The sequence below is a fragment of the Paramormyrops kingsleyae genome, chromosome 5 (genome assembly GCF_048594095.1).
Source record: "Paramormyrops kingsleyae isolate MSU_618 chromosome 5, PKINGS_0.4, whole genome shotgun sequence".
Taxonomy (NCBI): domain Eukaryota; kingdom Metazoa; phylum Chordata; class Actinopteri; order Osteoglossiformes; family Mormyridae; genus Paramormyrops; species Paramormyrops kingsleyae.
Window position 1 is genome coordinate 38,685,145 of NC_132801.1, and position 25,599 is coordinate 38,710,743.

Genomic DNA, 25,599 nt, shown 5'->3' on the forward strand with positions numbered 1-25,599 from the left:
TAACTTGGATTTATACGTAAGTGATAAAATAATAATACAATACATAATAACATTCATAATACAGAATTCCATTGTACCTTGCACCGAAGAATTATTGAAGCTGTGTAATGTTTTCATGAGTGTCACAAAGAAGTGTGTACCATCATTACAAACCAGTGCATTTACAGTCGATTCGTAAGCACAACTTGTCCATAGGTCGGACATTCTTAAGCCAGGGATTGCCTGCATTAGGCATTTTTCAAATGCCTAATGCAGTGAGCTCTGATGTAATTAGAGCAAAAGCAGTAATCTTACTAAATGAAAAAATACATTTCATGACACACATGACATTTTCCATATGTGTTCTTTGTGTTACAGCTGTATGACTGTATATGATTGATAAAACAATCTGTTATGTCAACTCAAATCACTCAGATTGCAGGCTGCTCTGGTATGTGGTGTATTTCCCCTGCATGTAGTTTCTAATTTACTACAGGTGCTCTGTGCAAACCATATCAAGGAGAGATTATAGTTTCATTATTAACAAGAAATATTTTTGTTTTCACTATTTTTGTTGAATGTCTTTTTTTAAAACAAATGAAAAAAGATGTGCTTGTGATCTGTTTTGCAAAACTGAAACTTTCAAGCTGATACAGATTGAACCAAGACAGTGAGCTCCTGATATAAAAAGAAAGTGACAGTCTAGTGACAAGGAAGTGACAAGTGACAATGGCATTAGGCATGTAATTCAATAGGCAGAGTAACCATATCGTTGCTGCTACTGGCCGACTGCACTGTGACCTCAAAAAGTTGCTCCCACCTGTATATGCATATGTCTGTGGGCTAGAAGACATATGTGAAAACCAATGAATTTCTATGTACTTTTAAAAATGTTAGTAGTTACAAATGTTAATAAATAGAGCATTTATCATTAAGCTGGAAGATCGGAGAGCTTTGAAACTCAGCTGGCTCAAATTCTTAATGTAAGTGTGCTATATTATTTATTGTATTTATCAAATAAAAATATATCTAAGATACAGAAACAACATCCTAATTAGCAAACAGTATAGTGAAAAAAAATTATACTCTATTTTGTTACTTGTAGATATATGCACACTTACACATATATATATATATATATACTCACCTAAAGGATTATTAGGAACACCTGTTCAATTTCTCATTAATGTAATTATCTAATCAACCAATCACATGGCAGTTGCTTCAATGCGTTTAGGGGTGTGGTCCTGGTCAAGACAATCTCCTGAACTCCAAACTGAATGTCAGAATGGGAAAGAAAGGTGATTTAAGCAATTTTGAGCGTGGCATGGTTGTTGGTGCCCGACAGGCCGGTCTGAGTATTTCACAATCTGCTCAGTTACTGGGATTTTCACGCACAACCATTTCTAGGGTGTACAAAGAATGGGTACCACGGGTACCACTCATCTCCACTACAAATAGGAAAAAGAGGCTACAATTTGCACGAGCTCACCAAAATTGGACAGTTGAAGACTGGAAAAATGTTGCCTGGTCTGATGAGTCTCGATTTCTGTTGAGACATTCAAATGGTAGAGTCAGAATTTGGCGTAAAAAGAATGAGAACATGGATCCATCATGCCTTGTTACCACTGTGCAGGCTGGTGGTGGTGGTGTAATGGTGTGAGGGATGTTTTCTTGGCACATTTTAGGCCCCTTAGTGCCAATTAGGCATCGTTTAAATGCCACGGCCTACCTGAGCATTGTTTCTGACCATGTCCATCCCTTTATGACCACCATGTACCCATCCTCTGATGGCTACTTCCAGCAGGATAATGCACCATGTCACAAAGCTCGAATCATTTCAAATTGGTTTCTTGAACATGACAATGAGTTCACTGTACTAAAATGGCCCCCACAGTCACCAGATCTCAACCCAATAGAGCATCTTTGGGATGTGGTGGAACGGGAGCTTTGTGCCCTGGATGTGCATCCCACAAATCTCCATCAACTGCAAGACGCTATCTTATCAATATGGGCCAACATTTCTAAAGAATGCTTTCAGCACCTTGTTGAATCAATGCCACGTAGAATTAAGGCAGCTCTGAAGGCGAAAGGGGGTCAAACACCGTATTAGTATGGTGTTCCTAATAATCCTTTAGGTGAGTGTATATATACATACAGTATATACACACACACACACACAAAACAAATAAACACATTTCTGATTTGAATCAAATTCAGCAATGTTGTCCCATAAGTTTTGTAGGTTCTGATATTAAAACAATTTCTGAAGATGTCTCTCAACTGGAAAACTTGTTCCTAACCATTAAAAACCCTTTGAGAAGTATCGCTGAAAATTACTGAGAAATATTGTTGCAGCAGCTTTGGTATTTGCAAGTATTAGTGAAGCCTGAGGATGTAACACTAACTTGGACAGACTTGAAAAAATGGCACCAACAGGAAATTAACACATCTTTACTAAGAGGAAATACAGATCAGTGAATGCTCATACCATGTCGCGCCAGCTGTTTGTTCAAAAGGAACATTTAAATGGTAGTTTACACTTGTTCTCATAAAACCATCGTGTAAAATTGAACACTTTTAGGATGGTATTTGTACAATGTGAAATGCTCAGGAAATAATCCAGCATTTATAATGCACTCTCTTCATAACTTTTAACATTTTTTAATAGCAAGGTCAATATGATTTCCCATCTGTAAAATATATTTTTATATCATAGACCTCCTGAAGTCTGCAAATTTTCTATCTCTCCACGTATCAATAAATTCTCAGTAACTGCTTGTCCAGTGAAGACAAGACAAACGGTGACCACAGGCTGTGCAGCTGAATACAGCTGTGATGCCAGATGTCAGTCCATCTCAAGGAACTTTCCCACTGTCACTTATCATGCCCAGACTGGTCATGACGCACCTGCACCCTGTGTTTTTGGAATGTAGGAGACCACACAAAGTCCATGAGATGCAAAGCCACTGCCATTGAGCGGCAAAGCTAAAGTCCCTCCTGAGACAGCTCCACATCTCCATCTCTCCTGAGAACTCTGCTGAGAATTAGCTACAGTAGTTCAATATTTTCAAGAATGCATATGTATCACCTTTCAAAGTTAAGCTAGATTTTTTGTGAAATTCATTTTGCCAAATAGGACACCTCCATCACATTTAAGCCTAACAGTTAAATCATCTAGTGGGATTGTGAGAGAAAAACGATGTTGTAACTAAATATGACAATGCCTTTCAAACCACTGAATAAATCTGTACGGCCTGTGTACTGTGTGAGATGAGCTGCTCTCCAAAAACAATGCAAGAGTAGTCAGCTATTGTCCTCAACACCCCCACCCCATTTTACAGCATACATGCTAAGCACCACAGAACTGAAAGCCAAGTAAGGGGAACTCCTGTGCCAGTCAATATTTCAGAAAGGAGTTTACATTCAAGAAATAAAATAAGGTCCAGGAAGCAAAGCAGAAGTTAATCAAACAAAAAAAACCTTGCAGGAACATGTTAGACTGACAAAAGCATCAATGCACCACACGTGATCCTATTTTAGAAAGTGACACACAATAGGCACTATTTATTTCTATTTATTTTAGAATCAACATGTAAATTGGAGGCTATAGTGATGACTAATTTTATTTTATGGCAGTGAGGAAATGCATGACACTAAAAGCATTTGCTGAAGATGGTACAGTGTCAGTATGAAATAACGATAAGAAAGCTTACGCAGCACTGGTTTTCACATACAGCTACATGTTACTAAACAAATCAATAAATACAGCTTAACACAACACCCAGCAATAGCCATGTGTAAAACAAAAACCAATAATAATGTTATCTAGTAAAAAAATATAATTTTATAGGGGAGGGTATATATTTGCATAACCGACAATCAATGACAGAGTTCTCAAAGTGCCTTATTAGATTGTGGGTCTCTCCAGACTTGATGCAGGTGCAGAGTCTCTCCTATGTGAATCTTCTGGTGTCGTTTCAAGTTTTCCCCACGACTGAAACTCTTGCCACACTGAGTACAGTAGTAGGGTTTCTCACCCGTATGCACTCGTTTGTGTTTCTTGAGGTCACCCGCCTGACTGAAGCACCTTCCACACTGCGTGCAGCAGTAAGGTTTCTCTCCTGTGTGGCACCTCTGATGTATCCTCAGGTTTCCGATTCGGCTAAAGGTCTTTCCGCACAAGATGCAGCGATGATCTTCGTCCTTCCTGTAGTACTGCTTGTGCTTCCTACTCTCGTGAGTGCTCCTAGTGTTTTTACTAAATGCAAACCTCCTTCCCATGGCACTGTAGTTTGAGTGAGAATGACCAAAAGGCAAATCCACCATGTTATCTTGAGGGGCCTCGTTGGTGGGTTCCTGCTGCACTACATTAGCGTTTGAGTCTGCATGTTCATCAAAAGGACTCTGGGATATGTGCCTTCTCGCCATTACGTAATCAGGCAGTTCCGCCTCCATTTTAATGTCATCAGAGGAAAAACCTGGTTGCCTTGCTAAACCAAAGGCACCAGCAGGCAGTCCATCAGATATACGCACCACGTGAATGGAGTCCAGGTCGGGGGCACTTTTCAAACGAGGCCCAAACACTGACAGGTCTGTGTCGGACATCTGAGAACCACATTCAGGACCTCCTTCGTCGCTTTCAGGTAATGTTACACTGTAGTCACTCTCTGGCTCTGGCGTGGCATTCGGTTCCAATGTGCTGAGATCCTCCTCCCTCTGCATGGCACTGGCTTCCTCAGGAGGTTCCTGCTTCTCTTCAGCCAGATGTAGCTCTGGGCTTTGCCTGAGCCCAGGGCTCTGCTCCTGCTCAGTGGGAACTCTTTCTCCAGACAGATGAAGTGCAACAGACTGAACAGTACCTAGAACAGGTGGATAAGACAAATCAGCATAAAGACAGACCAGCTCAAATTCTCAGTATCAAATCCACCAATTCATTTAAGACTATAACAAAACAGTAACATATAAAACCTAATAAAACAGATTTTAAAAAAATATTATTTAATATTTAATCACAGGCATCCTACATTTTTTACATACATCCTATTCATTTAGCAGGTTCATAGAGTAGAGCCCCTGGATCAACTGGGGTTAAGGGCCCAATGATGACATCACTCTGCCAGCCATGGGATTTGATCCAGTGATCTTCTGATCATTGGGTCCTAACCCACAGACCACCCCCTAATGATGGCAGAGTACTACAAAAGCGGTCGCATTATTCAATTTATGATTTACCTGTGTTTCCTCTCTTGAGCTTATCCTGGAGCTCCTGCAGCCTCCGCTTGAGGCTCTCGTTCTCTCTCTGCGTCCGAGCAGTCTTCTCCTGGTACTCCGACACGGTCTCTTTCACCACTTCCAGCACCTCATGCACGGCCACCGTCAGGAGCTTCGCCACACGGGCGTTCAGGCGCTCTATTTTAGACATTCTGTCACGATTCCTGTAAAACACATGGAACCTGGAAAATCTTGCAGAAAACCGGTGACTTTGCAATGAATTCTCTTTCTTGAGTTACATTTTCATAGTGGAATACAGAAACATTGATCTAAACAGTGTTTTATTTTATAGAATTCTATAAGGATGAACAGGCTGATAAATATGAAATTGTCGTTTGTGACACACCACAGCACAAAACAACAACATGTGTCCTCTGCATTTATACCATATTTGACATTATGACATTGCAGTGGGCAGCTATTATTTAGCACCCAGGGAGCAGTGCATGGGGGTCGTACCTTGCTGGTCAAGGATTCAAACCAGCAATGTTTCAATCACAAGCATGCTTCCCTAAACATTAGACCTCCACTGCCACAGTCTTGTTTTCTGTATTTTACTGTATAGTCTTATTACTAATGATAGACAAGTCTTTTTTGAAAGATTAGTCCAGAAATTTTGTATGTAACTTTACCTTTTCAGATGTACCAAAGTCTCAATTAATGAGTTTTAAATGTCTCTTTAGATGACGTCTCACTTTGATAGTCAAAATGTATATTAAATACTAGTATGTGCTGTGTGATTATGCTCGATTGGGGTTGTATGTACTGATATTCGATACACTGGCATTTCTGTATCATAGTACAACATCGTATTTACAAACAAAAAACAGAAATTACACTTGGTTAAAATGAGGTATAATTCGGTAGATTACGAGGAAAGGAAATTAACCAGACTATCACACATACAGCTGTGGCGCTTTCACTGAATGTAACTTTTACAAAGAGGAAGGCGGTCCTGAGCCACAGGCCAGGAGATTGGTCCCAGACATCTTCTCATTCACAGAAGAGACTCTGGTCCGTATGCCTAAATCTCTTGCTAGTACAAAAATAAGCTAGGATTTCAATGAAAATCATAGCTAAAAATAACAATAAAAAATAGACAAACTTTGGCGGCCAGCTACCTTATCTGGTCCTCGGATCGTCAGGTCTCCGCTGTCGCCTATTCCCGGCTCGCTCCGCCAGCCAAGTTACTTCACACTATGCCTCGGCGCCGCCGGCCCGTTAAAGCCCCTCAAAGCGGCTGCTGTTCCGGTACCAAGTCGTGACCCCAAGGCGCTCAGGACTGATGTTTCTCAGGTCGCAGAGAAGCACGGACGGCGCTGCCCACTGTATCCTCTGCACCGACCATTATCCGAGTGTCACCGGCTCCCTCCTCCCAGCGAGGAACGAGCACAGCCACGGTTACAGCGGTTTCGGAAGCCTCGATGTACCGAAGACAAGCCTAATGGTGAACTTCGTAATATATCAACTTATTTTTTCTGGCGATAGCAAATGGGGAAGAATATCGGAAACACCCCGTTGTCTGCGAGAGGAAGCGAATAATGGTCTCTCATCACAACGTTACGCCTATTGAAAAACAAGACACCGCCACCTACAGGACCGGAGTGTAAAAAATCACCTATTATGGCAGTTCATTCAAGTTTTTAATTATAAAATAATATAAAATAATACAAGAAATCTTTCATTTTGGCTGTATTCCGGAGCAACACATTAGAATTTCAGTTTTTAGGATTAAGCAACACATATGTGAAAAATACTACTCTATATAGACTTCAGTATTTCCAAAATAACCATGGGTCAGTTTTTCAGCACTGTTAACCTGGCTTGACATTGTCTAGACTCTAGATAATAAAATCCCCCTTTTATATAAGATCAAATAGAGCTCAATTATTTTGTCCCAGTTTTTCAAAACGTCAACATATTGTATAATGCCATTATATGGGCAAAAGAGACACACCCCTTAATGACTGAATTTAGGTGTTTCCTTCAGACCCATTGCCACAGATGTATAAAATCAAACACTGAGCCATGCAGTCAGCTATACAAACATTTGAGGGACAATGGGTCATTCTGAAGACCTTAGTGAATTCAGGTGTGGTGCTATCATAGGATGCCACCTTTACAGTAAGTCAGTTTGTGAAACTTCTTCCTTATATATAAACCGTCCCTTTTCTGTTCCAGCATCAATGTACCCAAATGCACAAAGCAAGGTCCATAAAGACATGGTTGGGTAAGTTTAGTATGAAAGAACTTAAATGGCCACAAAGACCCATGACCTCAACCCTGTCAAACACCTTTGAAATTAACTAGAACAGAGATTGTGAGCCAGACCTTCACATCCAACATGAGTACTTCACCTCATAAATGGATTTCAACAAACAAACAAATTTATTTTTGTATAGCACATTATCACAACATTACATCGTCTCAAAGCGCTTTACAGCATCCCCACCCAAAGCCCCCAGTGAGTAAGCCATAGGCGACAGTGGCAAGGAAAAACTCCCCAGAAGGAAGAAACCTTGGGAGGGACCAGACTCAAAGGGGGAGCCCATCCTCCAGGGGCCGGCAGGGAGAGTCAAATTGGATGAATGGATGAATGGTCAAAAATTCCCACAGTCGCACTCCAAAATCTTGCGGAAAGCCTTCCCAGAAGAGTGGCAGCTGCTATAGCTGCAAAGGGGGGGATCAACTCCATATTGATGCCTATAGACTTGGAATCAGATGTGATAAGTTTCTGTAGGTGTAATGGCCAGGTGTCCCACTACTTTTGTCCAGAGAATGTATCACAAGTATATGGAAATCTATATGTATAATAAATCAGCTGCCACCTGCTGGGCGCATATATTAGTTCTTTCTGAATTAAATAAATCTATAACAAACCACTTCAAGAGAAAAGCTGTATTTATTTTTTCCATTTTCAAACAGTAATGCATTTTAATACAAATGCAATTCCCACATTTGATTTTATTAAACAAAACACGTTTTAATAACCATTTGAAAAATAATTCACCATAGCATTTCTAATGGTCTATCCAACTGCACAGTCATCTTGCAGTGGTGGTGTAAGCAACCTTAATACAGATTTGCCATCAAGCTTAACAAGAAAAGACAAAATGGACCAAGCAGATATACATTGCCAGAAGGTGTACATTGTCATTACTTCACCTTTAAAGGTACATTTACTTTTCCAGGCCAGAAGAGAGTAGTTACTTCAAAACAGAAGCAGGATGTTTAGGCTGTGACCATGGTAATGCGACTGGTACTGGCCAGTTAAGGGCCACTGAGCAGGTGAAACTTACCTGGAAGAATATAAAGCAGAAAGTTTGTTAAGTCAACTCTGAATCCAGTTAGCTAAATCTCGGAATAAGCCCCACAAACGACAGCAATTCACTGACATGGTGCTGGTGGACCCAAATCCCAAGCTCTGCATGGAATTTGCTCTGCCTCAGAGGGTGAATCAGGACCAGGAACTCAGGAGATTGTGAGCCTCTTAACCTCACCCTCACCCCAGAGACCCAGCGGAGAAGGCCATATCAGTATTAAATATTCATTCAAATTATATCTGTAGACAGAGCTGATGTAATTGCATCACCTATGCAAAAACTAGAAACATATTCATTTATTTAACAAAGGAAATTAACCAAGATGCCAATTCCTACTGAGGAAAAAGTTAGGATACCCTGTGCCCTAATAACTAGTCTTTCCCCCTTTAGCTGAAATAACCTAAATGAGACGTTTCCTATAACCATCTATCAGTCTCTGATATTGACTGGCAGAAAGTTTTCCCCACTTTCCATTGCAGAATTCCTTAAGCTGTGTGATGTTTGAAGGGTGTCTTGCATGCACTTCTGCTTCAAATCACCACACAGAATCTCAATAGGATTCAGATCCGGCTTTGACTTGAATTCATAGTGGATTCTATGATGGTGAGCTGGCCAGGTTCTGCTGCAGCAAAGCAACCCCAAACCATGACATTTCCACCCCCATGCTTCACAGTTGGTATGAGGTTCTTTTGCTCAAAAGTTGTCTTTGGTTTACGGCAAACATGTCCTCTGTTACTGCGCCCAAATAATTCAATTTCAGATTCATCTGTCCAAAGTATGTTGTTCCAAAAGTCCCAGTCTTTGTCTAGGTGTCTCTGGCAAACTTCAGTGTTGCCCAGAAGTTTTTTTTAACAGCAAGGGTTTCCTCCTTGCACAGCTCCCATGGAAATCAAACTTGTGCAGTCTCTTTCTGATGGTAGATGCATTTACCTTGACATCAACTGTGGCAAGAGCTTCCCGTATGACCCATGATGACATTTTAGGATTTTGGAGACTTCTTTCAGCATCTTGCGGTCGGTTCTTTGTCTGAACTTGCTTGGACAGCCTGCCCTGGCCATACTGGCAGTTGTTTTAAATGTTCTCCACTTATAATTTTTTTTGGACAGTGGAATGGCTGATTCCAAACTCTCTTGAGATATTTTCATATCCTTCTCAGACTCATATGCATCTACAAGCTTCTTTCTGAAGGTCTCAGCAAGCTCTTTGGATCTCACCATGGTGATATCACTCATTTCAACAATCAAGAGCAAACTAAACTAAATGCCTGTGGTTTAAATAAGACAGACTCCACCAAAAACCTCTGTAATGATGTTCTGATCATTTTCACCTGATATGGTGCCACCTGAATCTAATTCTAGGAATTTTAAATTGTGATGAATGTGAGGGTGTCCTAACTCAGTAGAAAGTAGGATCTTAGTTAAGTTCTTTTCGTAAATAAGTGAATTTGTTTCTTGTTTTTGCATGGATGATGCAATTACATCACCGTCATCTACAGATATAATTTGAAAGAAGATTTAATACTGGTATGTTGCTATTTCTTAATAAAGAACTAAATATTTAATGGGGTGTCCTAATTTTTTCGCATGACTGTATATCGAAGAAAACATACTTTCAAGCATCTTATGCAACACGCTTTGCGGAGTGAGCATCAGCGTAGGCAGAAGTAATGCAAGGAAAATTGCTGCCCATGTTGTACTGCGTTTATTTGCAATTTGCAACATCAGTGATAGTGATCGATCCAATTTTTCAAACAAATGTAATCTACAAGTAAAGATTCTGCTGCTCTGGGGTTTTCAAATAAAATAAAATACATTAATAAACTTACTTTAAAAAAGGGCAAGTTAAAAAAAACTGCACTAAGCACCACTTGTTGACATGTGCCATGACATGGGTGCGTCCCAATTCAGGGGCTGCATCCTTCTAAGGCAGCATTTGAAGGCCCATTTCGAAGGCTCCTTCAAATGCATCCTTCTTTTCCCAACCTATTTCAAGATTCATCGCATGGAGATAAAGTGGGTGTGTCCCGGCTAGGCGATAGGAGCGATGCTTCATGATACAAGAGTAAAGGTGGGAACAACTGGTGACGCAAACAGGAAATTATCCACAGGCCAGACCCTCCCATTTAACAACTAAGGTTGTGTTCCTTTGAAGGTGCAGCCTTTGTGGTTTGCGTTATTTGAGGGTCAAACAGAAAAGGGACAGCCAAGCCATCAGCAGCTGTTCCCACTTTGACCCTTGAGTCATGGAGCACCACTCCTATCGCCTAGCTGGGACACTCCCATTTGACTTCTGAGGAATCTTGGGATACGATGGGCTGCAAAGGATCCATCGAGTGGATTCTTCACTACTGGGCAAAAGAAGGATGCATATCTAAACCTCATTTGAAGGAGCCTTTGAAATGGGACAGCCTTGTCACACCACTGTGATGCATTTGAATGCAGCCCCTGAATTCGGACACAGCCTAAAACTAGATATGGTGTCCAGGATCAGTGCATGCCCTATCCTTTTTGTTGTTTTCCTGTTTGTCCAGCAGGTGTCACTGGCCACCCTGTTCCTAGTGTTTAAGTCCTTAGTGTTTAGTGATTATTACCCTCACCTGCATCTAGTTATTCCTAGCCCTAGTGTTTGGTTATTGTCAATGATCCACACCTGTTACCTTGTTTGGTCCTGTTCCTGTTAGCATATGTGCCTGCCTTTGCCCTGCTCTTTGCTGATCAGTGTATGTGATACCTGCCAATGTTTCTATGTGATCTTTGTAAATGCTTTTGGTTGTGTTCCCTCTGCTTGTCCTCATGCATAGTTCCCTATTTCAGACACCATATATCATAAGGAAGCCTTCCAGACAAAGAACAAAAACATCCATGTGGGCTTGAAATAGTTCTAACTGAGGGAGCTGAAAGAATTTGGGTAATAATACATTTGATTTCTGTATGGTCCTGTAGAAAGTACAAGCAAGTGGGTCAGTCACAGAAGGCTTTATTTGCATTACAGTGCGAAAGCATAGACATTCATATTCAAAGAATACATTCAAGGCTTCCCTCTTATATGCGAACCTTCACCAGGCAGCAAATCAGAACTACCCTTCCATACCCATATCACATTTGTTACCCACCATCAGAAGTAAGTGTGTGTTGGAAAAACAACAGATTAAGTAACATCTTTATCTTATCTAAACAGAAAGCTAGAGTGTACAATAACCGAATTTAGGTGCCTCTGTGGGTGTTCCTCCTAACCAAATCAAGGTGTGTCAGAATGTGTCCCATCTAGCCAAGTCTAGGTGTGTTGGTTATCTGCAGTCTACAAGACAGCTGAAAACTTACGGTCTCTTGTCATTTTCTAAAAATTAAATTCCACAATAGTACATGGTTCACCATAAAAAAAAATTACTAGAATCCCTATAATCTATAGGCTACTTAAGAGTTTAAGGCCTTATGTTCCCAGGGATGCAGTTCAGTTGATGTAAACTGGAAGGATATTTCCTAATTGAGGGGCAGCTACATTGACGTTAAAGTGATTGTAAATGATTTTCTGATAGATCAGAGTTAGCAGATCATGATTAAAGATGTCCTGAGTGCAAGTTAATTTTCTAAAGCTCCTCATAGCCTATCAATAGTGTTTAGCCAACAATTTACTTGCATTTGCAGTCACCCTTTAGTGGTGCTACAACCAGGATCTAAGTGCTCCTATTCTCTCACAAAGCACCTGGGCACTTGTTAGGTTGTTTAAACATTTATGAAATGTTTCCAAATATTGGTAATGACTGTTGTTTTTGATTATACATGTTTTGCTTTGCCTTACCTTTATTGGATAAGTTGGTGGAAGACAGATAGATGTTTTCCTTTGAAAGAGTTTTCTTTCTCAAAAGCACCATGAACTTGGTAAGACTTAAACATGAACATGTGTAGATCACTTGGAAATGAGAGGAATTCACTTAAATGTTGTACTGTTTCACCTTTACTTGACCCCTTCATACACTGGAGTAATTTTTCCAGACTGTATATTTCAGCAAGACACGTGCAGCGATACCACAGAGCCCTTTCTAGAAAGTCCCAAAAGTCAAAACAAGTAACAAAGATTATTTTCAAGTAATTTAATATGGCTTTTTAAATGTTATTCTATTAAAATTATTTTCATATATTCAGAAAAGTTTCATGGGTGTACAGCTATGAATAATAATTCTGCACTCACCAAATAACAGGGCTTTATTGAATTTAAAACAGGGATGAAGGTAAAATTAGAAATTTCTCGGTGTACAAGCTGTATAATTCAATTAATTATCAAATTTTCTGCCATTGCAAGACCTTTATCCTAAACAACAGAATATGGAAGAAAGGCTAAACTTTCTCACAGAGCCGCCTAGGGCTAATATGTTTACACACACACACACACACACACACACACAAAAGTTGGTCTTCCTATCTAAATGGGGATCATCCATTCATTTCTATGGGAAAAACCCTAATTCCAATCACGACACCCTTAACCCTACTCATCCCTAACCTTAACCATAAGTAACCAACCCAAATACAAGACTTTTGGCGTTTACTTTTTTGATTGCATTCACAGATTTTTATAAAACTGAGGTTATCCAAATGGGGACCTCAACAGATGTCCCCAAAAGTAGGGAAATTTAAGGTTTCACTACACTTTTGGGACAATTTGGTTCTCAAATGTGATCTATGCAAACACACACACACACACACACACACACACAGTGGGAAGAATGTGCCTGCATGCGGCTAACTTCTGTTGCCCAGGATACATGCACAAACCACATAAAACGACCAAACCTCTCCATTGATAATAAATGTCAAACCGCATTCCAGATGAGTGTCGTCATATTTTCTGTTTTTGCTTGTCTTAGGTGTTACTTTGACATCACATTTATTTAAACGTACCAGCAGCTAAAAAAAATTGTCCATGGTTCCTCCAAGTATGTAAGCATTAACTGAGCAACTCTCCCACCGTAAACTTGCGTTACGCCACTAGTGATAGTTCAATATATTCAGCACATGGTGCCTATTTTACACATTATTTTAAACGGGCAGCACCATATATTGTGTATGGACATATTGTGTTCACATTATTTTTAATATTTCTAAATATTGGGTCTGCCCCCAGCTCAACACCCCCCCCAGTTCTGTTTTTTTTCCTTTACCTGTGCCCCCCCCCACATTGCCTTTCTGCCCCAGAGTGTGAATACCACTGCTCTATGGGCTAGGATTCCATGACTGTGATTGGATGGCTGCTGGGTTGAATCCCGTGACTGGCAGAGTAATCTTATCGCTGTTCACCTTAAGCATGACCTTGAAAACTGTTTTGGGGTGCCGTTCAGGCACTCTAACCCCCAAACCTCACTCTCACCTCTGAATCTCATAGGAAAGTAAGACGTGATATGAAAGAACTAAAGAAATCTCACATACTCATACAAATGGCAAAGTATCATAAATATGCTATATTGAACATTTTTTACAGAAGCTAATTTTAAAATACACTGCAGATTATTTCATTCTGACCACTCATCCCACACTCAGATGTCTGATAATGTGAATTTTCTGGTGCTTCTTCAGGTGACTTGACTGACTGAAGGTTTTGCCACACTGGTGACAGCTGTATGGTCTCTCCCCTGTGTGCACTCGCTTGTGTTTTTTAAGATTGCCTGCATGGCTAAAGCATCTTCCACACTGTATGCAGCAGTACGGTTTTTCCCCAGTGTGGCACCGCTGATGTATCCGGAGATTTCCAACTCGGCTGAACGTCTTACCGCACAGGACACAGCGATGTTGCTCTTCCAGCCTGGGGTTCTGATGTCTTTTCTGGGTGTCTGCAGAACACCTCATGTTTTTTGTGATTGTAAAGATGTCCTCCAACGCACTGTGATCTGGCTGCACGTACAGCATTCCATGCGTCCCTGTGTTGACCTGCTGGGCATCACCTCCAGATTCGCTCTGTGGCACATTGCTACTAGATTCAGTATCGTAGCAGTTCCCTTGATGCATGTGCGGATCCGAGGCTGCGTATTCCACTGGTTCCGGCTCCGTTTTAATTTCATCGGAAGCCAAACTGGGTAGCATGCAGTAGTCAGGATTGGAACACATAGGCTCTGTAACGGTGCCGTTATGTATGGCACCCAGATTACCATTACCCTGCACTGGCTGAGGCTGGAACACAGACAGTGCTGTATCGACACACTCAGAGCTAATGGCGTTCAACTCGGACACCAGTATGTCACACTCAGTCTCCGGCTCTGCCAGGTGAGCCAGCTCCAGCTCTCGACTCTCATCACCACTGTCCTTCACCACAGGCTGCTCATGGAACTCCTGCTTCTCCCCAGAAGCTGCAAAGTCTGAATCTGGCCTCAGCCCAGGGCTCCACTCCTGGTCACAGTGCTCAGCCAGGTCCCTCTCTCCAGTAACAGGAAAAGCAACAGGATGCACAGCCCCTGTGGACCCAGAAGATAAAGCTCCCTTCTGTTTCTGAAGACCTGGCTGAATTCAGCATTCAGTAACCACAAAAAGAACTTGGAAAAACCACTGAACAGGAGGCATCATGCTAATTAGAGAGAAGACCTGAACAAGACAGATATCCTGAGAAGGATTCTGAGCCTGTATTACTTAGGCAACATTTTAGTTGTAAAATGTAAAATATTAATTATGAAGGTCGGAACATCACAGCTAAACAGTAATGGGAGAAGGCTTTTGAAACCAAATCGGCATGATTATGAATTGTCAATAGTCTAAAGGTTGTACACACTTTCCATTTGATACTTCACTAATCATATTTGCACACAAGGCCGGCCCATCCTATAGGTGACATCTGATTAGGAGGCACAAAACAGCAAGTGAAAAATCAAAAGAAATAATTCTGGTTGCATTCCGTATGTTTACAGGTATTTGCAGTAGTTTTAATATTTCACTACTTTTCTAGTGCAACAGACGAGAGATAGCTAGTTAGCATCCAGATACCCTGTGCTACTAACGTATTGAGGTATAAATGATCCGACAATTTTTTTTTTCTGTTGCTGGGGGGCAGTCCTGTGAGACCTACCGATGCGTACTCTCTTGAGCTTATCCTGGAGCTCCTGCAGCCTCCGCTTGAGGCTCTCGTTCTCTCTCTGCGTCCGAGCGGTCTTCTCCTGGTACTCCGACACGGTCTCTTTCACCACCTCCAGCACCTCATGCACGGCCACCGTCAGGAGCTTCGCCACACGGGCGTTCAGGCGCTCTATTTTAGACATCCTGTCACGATTCCTGTGACACACATATAATATTATACTAGTTAAGACAGAAATCTTGCGAGCGACATAATGTCGTTATATCGGCAGGGGTTCACTTGCTTGTATTACCTGCCGTAGAAACCCGGCATTCAAGATGTACGAAAATATATCTAAATTATATTTAGCTCTAATAATATAGCAACTCGACTGTCTGACCGTAATGTTATAAAATAAAGCGCTGGTTACCTTGATTTTGTATATTTTGCTTTCCGCTCTCGCTACGTTATGCAGGACCTCCCTAAACTGTACTTTCTAATCGTTTAAGTAAATTACTTTAGGTGGTTACAGTAATGACAATCAATGTAGATGGTCCTAACAAAGAATTATATCAAAGATAGATTCCATTAAAGCTGACAAATACTGATGTAAAACTTGGTCACCACTGGTATCAGTATTGACCAAATTGACCATCTATTTACTCTCCGCAAAAGAACTGTCCACCCTCTTTTATAGTGCTAAAATCACGAAATATTCTGTGCTACAAAGATCATTCTGTATTAACGATTTTTAAACGCCCCAAAGAGCCCATTTATTGCCTATTACGGATAACGCCTCAATATATTTCATTATTCGCATTGATCCCTTACAATATGTACTCAGCTGTGTATTTTTTACCGTAGACATGTGTCAAGAAGAGATCCAGAGTGTTTACGTTGTTGTAAAATCTACTGCCACCAACGCTTCGGAAGCTGAACTGCACCTCTACATTTCAGTTGCTACAGGCCTAGACAATTATTTCCTGCGGAGAACCAAATCTGAGCGTCATTATGTCAACAGGCAAGAGCACTGGTTTGGTTTCATCATTGTTAGGTACCAAGTCAGTCCAGAACCCCCACCCCTTATTAGCACATGCCACTCCCATAATACTGGTAGAGACATGTCCCTACAGTCCATACCCAAATCTACACCCTTGTCAACAGCGGCCATTTGTAATGATTAAGTTTTTGTTTGTTTGTTTGTTTATTTATTTATTGTTTATTATTGATCCGCTGTTTGTGCTGCATCATATGTACAATTCCCTTTTCATTATAAAGTCTAGGGATGCCAGAGTTAGTAAAGAATTGGTAGGTACAAGAACAGTTGCAATGATAAAAAATTGGTATTGAATATTCCACTGTTTGCATGTTGGCAAAGGTATGAAGACATCTGATTTAGGACAACGCAAGCAGGTCATTCTGGAATATCGTGAAGCTTACAAGGGCTACCATTCATAGAACCATACACTCACTGGCCACTTTTTTAGGTACACCTGTTCAAATGCTCATTGTAGCAAATATGTAATCAGTCAATCAAACATCAGCAGCACAATATGTAAAATCATGCAGATTCAGATGAGGAGCTTCAGTTAACATTCACATCAAACATCAGAATGGAGTAGAAAGGTGATTTAAGTGACTTTGAACGTGAAAATGAGATGGGGGGGGGGGGGGGGGTCTCTGGGCAAAAATGCATTGTTGATGGCAGAGATCAGAGAAGAACAACCTGACTGATTCAAGCGGGCAAAAATGCATTGTTGATGGCAGAGATCAGAGAAGAACAACCTGACTGATTCAAGCTGATTGAAAGACAACAATAACCACTCATTACAACCTTGAAGAAGATGGGCTACAGCAGCAGCAGACCACATTGGGTGCCAGTCCTGTCAGTTAAAAACAGAAAATTGAGGCTAAAGTGGGCATGGGCTCATCAAAACTGGACAATGGAAGATTGGGAAAATGTTGCCTGGTAAGATGAGACTTGATTTCTACTGTGATATTCAGAGTTTGGCATAAATAGCATGAAAGCATGGATCCATCCTGCCTTCCATCAAAAATTCTGGCTGCTGCTGGTGGTGTAATGGTGTGGGGGATATTTTCTTGAGACCCATTGGGGACCTTGATACCAAATGAGCATCATTTTACATGCCTCGGTCTACCTGAGTATTGTTGCTGACCATGTCCATCCCTTTATGACTACAGTATACCCAGCTTCTAATGGCTACTTCCAGCATGATAACACGCCATGTCACAAAACTCATACATTCTCAGACTGGTTTCTTTAATATGATACTGTACTCAAATTGCCTCTTCTGTTATCAGATCTCCATCCAATAGAACACCTATGGGATGTGGTGGAGCGGGAAATTTGCATCATGAAGGTGTAGCTAAAGAATATGCAGTAACTTCATGTTGCTATCATGTCAATATGGACCAAAGCCTCTGAGGAATGTTTCAAGCATCTTGTTGAATTTATGCCATGAAGCAGTTCTGAAGGCAAAAGGAGATCCAACCCATATTAGCAAGGTGTACCTAATAAAGTGGCCAGTGAGTGTATTTATATTGCTTTTATACTTTGAGGGTAAGTTATAAAAAGATGCAATAAAACTGTAGTGTGATTAAAGTAAGAATAAAATGTATGAATAAAGCTCTGTAAAGAAATATTGTACTTTAAAAAGCACCACCTGGAGCTTCCACAGCCTGCAGAACGAGTCAGCATGGAGGACAAAGAAGGACAGAAGTGAACTGGGGCAATCTATTCAGCACCAGGGATAGAGCCAAACTCCTCTGATGCTTCTGTGGTCAGCACCACAGATTGATCCATTAGCTGACCCACTCCCCTACAGTCACCACTGTGTTTTATCACAGCCTTTCAAGTTATCCGTCATAATTGCGACTTGCAGGGCTACCCAGCAGTAGATGACGTGGGTTAAAGACAGCATCACCTGTAAAGACCCCTTATCTCTGACATTTAATGTCGTTTTGAATTTGTTCATAGGAGTGCTGATGCAGAAATAGATCAAATGGGAACATACAGGCTATTGGAATCGTTCATATCCTCAGTTTTTCTAGTGTTTTGGCTTGTAATTCATGCAACTACTCCTCATACAGTTTTTGTTAATTGTTCATTTTAGTTTTCTCCCAGAGAGAAAAAATAGGAAAGCAACAAAATGGATCAAAATATTACATTTGTAATAAGATATGAATAGATAAATGACATGAAGACTTACAAAATACATTTTTACAAAAGCCTTGTCATGACTTGACTGTAGTTATTTCTGATAAAATGTCATTGAAAATATACTGCACACCAAGAACTACATTCGACATGCCAAACTCCTCATCAAGATTGATATTATTGTTCAATGAGACAGCGACAGCCTGCATACCCCATAATAATGTCCCAGACAGTCGTATGGTGTCCCTCATTAGATCAAGCAGGAATCTTGTAAACTCACACAGTTACATCTGGTAATTGTAGGTACAGAAAAGGTACAGCATTTGTCAAACTTAAGTCTGGGAAATATCTGAGAGAGGTGGATGGTACAAGTAAACCTGAATGGTGTCTTCATACTCTAGAGTGGTGGATTCATGATGATAGGAGGATAAGGATGACAGTCAGGGTGAAATGGAACAACAAATCAAGGAATGTAGACATGAATAAAAACATTCATAAATATTATATAACTGCTGTTTACCAAATGTAGTTTAAATCTCACATCAAGACAGTGTGCCATCTACATTAAACACCTTGATTCTGGAGGAGAAGTCACACAAATTATCAAAAAATGTTCAGGTACTTCTATCTCATTGTATCCATTGTCTAGTTACAGATCCAAGTGTGATCCTGGCTAGTTGGTGGAAGGAACCGAGAGGAAGATGCATATGCATGTGATTGTAGTACAGTGCTATACCCTTTGGATGCTGGCAGTGTAGTCAGTGTTCATCATGTAAATGACATCACTACATTAAATCTCTTATTGAATAGGAAAAGCCATATATGTAGGTAGAGCACAAAAACTGGATGAGGTTATTTTGGAATATCATTCTATTATAATATGGTACTGAAAGATGTCTATTACAAAAAAAACTACCTATTTGGTAAATGGGCTTGGGAATAATAATAATAAAATAATAACAATAATAATAGACTGTTAAAATACCAGGGGTGGCATGGTGCTGCTACTGCAGTGGGTAGTTGTACCACCTCACACCACTGGGGCCTGGGTCAAGTTTCCACCAGGGTTCTGTGGGAGGAGTTCACATGTCCTCCCCAAGTCATCGTGGGATTTCCTCTAGGTACTCTGGTTCCCCCCAAACTCCCCCCATGGTCCAAAAACATGCTGAAGCTAACTGGCGTTACCAAATTGCCTGTAGGTGTGCCTGTGTTAATGAATGGTGTGTGCGTGCGCCCTGAGATGGGTTGGCACCCCATCCTGGCATGTTTCCTGCCTTGCACTTCGGCTCTGGCCTCCCCATGACCCTGAATAGGATAAGCAGTTACAGAAAATGGATGGAGGTTAAAATACCTTTGCCAGTGGTTTTTGGAAGAAACATATCATTGGTTATACAAAACTCAATCCAAACACCCAACAAATCCAATTTATTTAAGAAAATTCACATTTAAAAATACCACTATTTTTTTTTGTCCAACTGATCCACAAGTTTATATCTCCGGCATAATTTCACTATCATTCCAAGAAATGGAAACTAAGGCGTTTGACCAATGTGAATCTGCTGATGTTTTTTAAGATTACTTGAATGGCTGAAGCTTTTCCCGCACTGACTGCAGCAGTATGGTCTCTCCCCTGTGTGGTACCTCTGATGTATTTTCAGGTACCCTGACTGACTGAAGCCCTTCCCACACAGCATGCAGCGATATGGTTTCTCCCCAGTATGCACTCGCTTGTGCTTCTTAAAGTCGCCTGCATGGCTGAATCGTCGGCCACACTGCAGACAAGTGTAGGGTTTCTCCCCTGTGTGACATCGCTGGTGTATCCTCAAGCTGCCCACCCCACTAAAGCTCTTCCCACAGAGTATGCAGTGATGCTGCTCCTCAGTCCTGTGATACTGCCTGACTTTCGTAGTACCAGACGGCTGTTTTTCCAACGTGAATCTCTCCCTGAAGGCGCTATAATCATTTATGTACATCAACTCATAAGACGCAGTATCGAGCTGAGGCTCCCGAGTTGGTTCAGTTTGTCTTGCGTTGTCACTCGAATCCGGACAACGAAACGGGTTTTGATCGCTGCTGTGTATGTCCGTAGCATGCTCCTGTGGCACCGACTCCATTTTAACCTCGTTGGATACGAACTGATTTGAAGTATTTAGGGAAACTGTGTTTCCCAGGCTGCAAACTGAATCCAGATCACTGTCACTTTTAACGCTAGGTAGAGCAAATGTAGTCTGAGCCACGTCGGAGAGCAGAGCCGCACGGTGCGCGGACGCGTCCATGTGGGCGGCTCCGGTCGCCGGACCCCCTGGCTCCAGGTCTACATGGTTCGACTCTCGTCCATCGCGCTGCCGTCGCCCCCATCCAACCCTGTCATGGTCGGGTGCCTCGTGATTCTCCTCCGCTGGCATGATTGCTGTGTCCTGGCTGCCTCTGAGCCTCCGATCCTGCTCGACACGCTGTTCGAGGACGACGGTAACCCTGCCTCCAGAAACGGGGGGAGCAACCAGCTGTACTGATCCTGAAGTGGGTAAAAAAGAAACACACCGAGTAATGAAGTGCCCAGATTGTGCATGTATTACATCTAACAAACTACCACTGTAATAAAGATCTTCTAAATGATGACCATTGTATATAAATGTATGTATTTATCACACAGATGCAGACAGGCTGACAAAGACCTTTAATGCAGTTTCTTTCCAACAAAACACATCAGTGCAAAAACATTACAAAGCCTTTTGAGTGGCAAAGCTACTGAGACATACACTTGTCGGGTAACATTAAAAGAATGAAGTAAAAGAAAAATCACTGGGAAAACCAAACTTAATATAAAGTACACTATTGATTGCAGGGGGATATTATTTTGCATAAAGCAGCAAATACATACAGTGCACAGTTACAAACACAAAAACAGTACATGGAATACAAAGAAGCAGATACAGTGCAAACAGCAGGGCTTATTTCAGACTTACCTGCATTTCCTCTCTTGTCCTGGAGCTTTTCCTGGAGCTCCTGCAGCCTCCGCTTGAGGCTCTCGTTCTCTCTCTGCGTCCGAGCGGTCTTCTCCTGGTACTCCGACACGGTCTCTTTCACCACCTCCAGCACCTCATGCACGGCCACCGTCAGGAGCTTCGCCACACGGGCGTTCAGGCGCTCTATTTTAGACATCCTGTCACACAAATAAGAGGAAAGGAGAAAATTACAGATAATTCATTAAATTACATAAGTTTTACATAAATTACATAAAGTAGTGATCAAAATTATGGAATGTGGGATTTACAAATTCAAAGTTATTTTATTATTAAAATACATATCTTCTATTTATCATATTTCATCAGTGAAAACTATCAGACGTCACAAACTAAAAGGTTTAAACAAGAAATTTGAAGAAGGTCAAAATAAGAACAGTTATTATTTTATTGCAGATGAAGTCTACAAAGTAATTTTCTCAACTTTTTTGATGGCTGTAAGTTTCAGAAATTAGAATCTGGTGATAAGTGGTCATTGTTGACATACCACAGCACACAACAACGAAATGTGTCCTTTAACCCATATGTGACATTGTGATATACTGTAGCAGGGGACACCTAATTCAGCACCCAGGGAGCAGTGCTTGCTCAGGGTACCTTGCTGGTCAGGGATTCGAACAAGCAATCTTTCAATTACAAGTGTGTTTCCCTATCCATTAAACCACCACTGTCCACAAGTACTGCAGTGCCCCGTGTGAGAAGTGAAGGGTTCTTGCTTTCAATGACTTTGGCACATCAGCACCCACAGGACATTTCTCATGCTGCTGGCTTAATTTTTTTCGACTTCTTCCAGAATTTGGAAATGAATGTCACCAATTTCCTTCCAGAGATTCTTGATAGGGTTCAGATCAGGACTCTAGTCTGGCCATTTTGTCTCCTTGATGTTCTCAGCTTTGAGGAATTGCTTCACCCATTTTGCAGTGTAATAAGGGACATTGTCTTGTATAAAAATGACTGGCTAACTGGCCGATGCTCGTAAGGAAGGAAGCTCATGTTGCTGAAGGAGGTTCTGATCCTCATTAGCATTCACCTTGTCATGTAGTCGTATGAGAAGCCTGACTCCTGTGGCAGAGAACATACCCCACACCCCCGCCCAACTTTACAGACTCCTTGACACACTTTTGAAGTCTTTCCCCAATTCAATGCTGCACAAAATAACCAACTGAACTCTGGACCAATTCTCTGTCCACACAATATGCTCCTCAGCAAAGGGGCGAGTCTAACCTTTTATTTCTTCTTGCTGATGAGCAGCTTGGTCACTGCAAAGTGGGCTTTCAGTCCATACTGTCCATATCAAGACAAATTCTTGCCCTGTCTAGAACTAATTTGGTGAGCAATTCTAGCTGCAGTGTTGAACCAATCCACATGGAGAGTATCCCTATCATCTTGTCTCTTGTGGGCAACCAACCTTTTTCTGGGACATAACTTAGTTTCTTTGTACAGCTTCAACATTCAAAAAATTAAGCTCTTGAAATGACTAACTTCTGTTCCAGTGGTTTAGAGGATCAGCCCATCCGCCTTCATGTGAACAACTTGACATCACAGGGTTACAGGCATCTTGAAGAGGCCTGCCATCTTACAGAATGCCTACCAAAGTCGCCAAATAGATTGGGGTTGCCAAATATTTCAGATCAGAACCAAAAACTGTAAAGTATAACACATTGTTTTCTAATTTTGTCTGCAGACTTTCAAATTTCTTGTTTAAACCTTTTATTTCCTGGCGTTAGATGATTTTCATTGATGAAATATGATTACATATGATTTTAAAATTAAGTATGATTAATATGAATTTTAAACCATATTTAATCATGTTAGAATAACTTGGAAGTATGGATAGGTAGCGACTTCGTAAATTACAAAAATGTCACTCGTTCCCTAATTTTGATCACTATGGTAGTCATACCGGGATACAGAACAAGATATTTTATTGATCTCAGGAGAATGGGATTGCATGCATACATCAGCAAGACACATAATAATCGATGCATTAAAAACTGCAGAAAAAAAATCAGTTAAATAACATTTCTGTATCATATCATGGTATCCGTAGGCAGAGAAATAAAACTCAATGTCTTGCGAATAAATTGATGACAGACCTTCCCCATAATTAAATCTCACCGATATATATATATACAGGGTACAGATAAGGCGAATCACATTACAGATTCTGAGCTAGTTTCATTAGAGCGAACATGCAACATATATGCAAATAAACATTATTTACGTGTGACTGAAACTGGAGAATAGGATACATACTTTATAACCTCGGTCAAGAAGTATTTACTGATGATGATCTGCAGCCAAAGCTATTTTAATTGGTAAAAAGCACTCATACCTAATAGAAGCTAGTGAACGCTCAGTATCACTGAGTACCCGTCGCATAACGCCGAACCACCGAAACCCTTATAATAGCACCCACAGAGGTAGAAAGGACAATTAACCATTTAAAGACATCGCTTGCCTTTTGCAGGTTACAGCCTCCTGTCTCCTTGACGGCGATCGATTCAGCCGTCGAAATTAACTTAATTGCTGTTATTTTCCCCGTCAGAATTACCTGATGTTTTCAAGAAATGTGATCGATTGTCTTTCCCAAAAATCCCAACCGTAATTTTCGCAGCAAACAATTTCCTTGATTTCAGTATCACACAAGCAGGATGTAGTATGATTCCACTGCAACAGCAATACTATTTCTCAAGACAGCCTGCTTCTATTCTAAATACAAGACAGCTGAACACCATAGAGATATGCAAAATGATTGTTGGTAAGAGCTCAAGAAGACTATCCGCAACACCCGAATTTCTAATACCATGTTGTTATACTGTCCCCTACCGTGGAGGAGTTTAAACTGCACATTATATCGTCCAGTAGCCACACACCCTTCTCCTTCTCAGGCCCCGCCGCTCTCAGGCCCCTTCCGGTTCACGCATGCGCCGAACAATTCGCCATTCTCAAGGCTCGCTAATCTTATGACCCCGCATGCGCAAAACAGAATAAGATGATCATCATGTAATGACATTACTATAGACTATACTATACAGTATACACTATTTTAAGCCTGATGTAAATGTATTTATGTATTCCAGAATGAATAAAGCAACAGATAACGCGGTAGATGTTTTCAATCATTATAACATTGGAAATGTTATAACTAAGATAAATAATGCTTCATTTTTTATTTTGATCAATAAATATCTAGGCATGACTTTGACAAGTTATTATATCTTTTATTTGCCTTTATATGCAAGGAATTTCTTTTGATGCGGGTGGTGTCATGACATAGGCTAATTAAACATACACCTAAATATCTAAATGTAAAGATACAAGGACAAATAAGTAGGGAAAAAGTCTTTTGCAGGAGATGTGCAATGATGAGGCAAGTATGTAGACAATATAAATAAAGAAATAAACAGATAAGTGGATGAATGTCAAGTGCAAACCGCTTGGGTAAGGTGCAAATGAGTTCTATAAGTTAATGAAGCTTGTACAGTGGGTGGTTAGATTATGAGACAGCTTCTCATGGGCCCTTGTTTAGAAGGGCGATGGCCTGAGGGGCAGAAGCTGTTATGGTAATGGTTTTTCCTTGTGCTCAGGACTCTTATTCTCTGCTTTAATGGGATAGAAGACACTGGAACTACTGATATGAAAAAAAAAGCTATTTGCGTTTTTGTTGTGAGAATATTGCATAAACAGTAAAACACTGAAATGCATAAACAGTAAAACTAAATAATTAAATTAATATATAAAATTTATAATACCTGGACAATCATGAAACATAGATCATGCAGAAATA

At 40.8% G+C, this 25,599-nt stretch overlaps 1 protein-coding gene across 1 annotated transcript; it reads right to left on the minus strand.

Moving 5' to 3' along the window:
* Positions 1–3,540: 3,540 nt before the first annotated feature.
* Positions 3,541–24,587, minus strand: LOC111833116 (uncharacterized). Its single transcript, XM_072712813.1, has 9 exons — positions 24,271–24,587; positions 21,753–21,949; positions 20,320–21,301; positions 18,518–18,611; positions 16,468–16,517; positions 15,624–15,826; positions 14,101–15,018; positions 5,215–5,490; positions 3,541–4,841 (listed from the first exon to the last, which is right to left on the minus strand). The coding sequence occupies exons 2-9, from the start codon at positions 21,946–21,948 to the stop codon at positions 3,877–3,879; spliced, it is 3,684 nt and encodes a 1,227-aa protein (XP_072568914.1). The 5' UTR covers position 21,949; positions 24,271–24,587; the 3' UTR covers positions 3,541–3,876.
* Between the last annotated feature and the right edge of the window lie 1,012 nt (positions 24,588–25,599).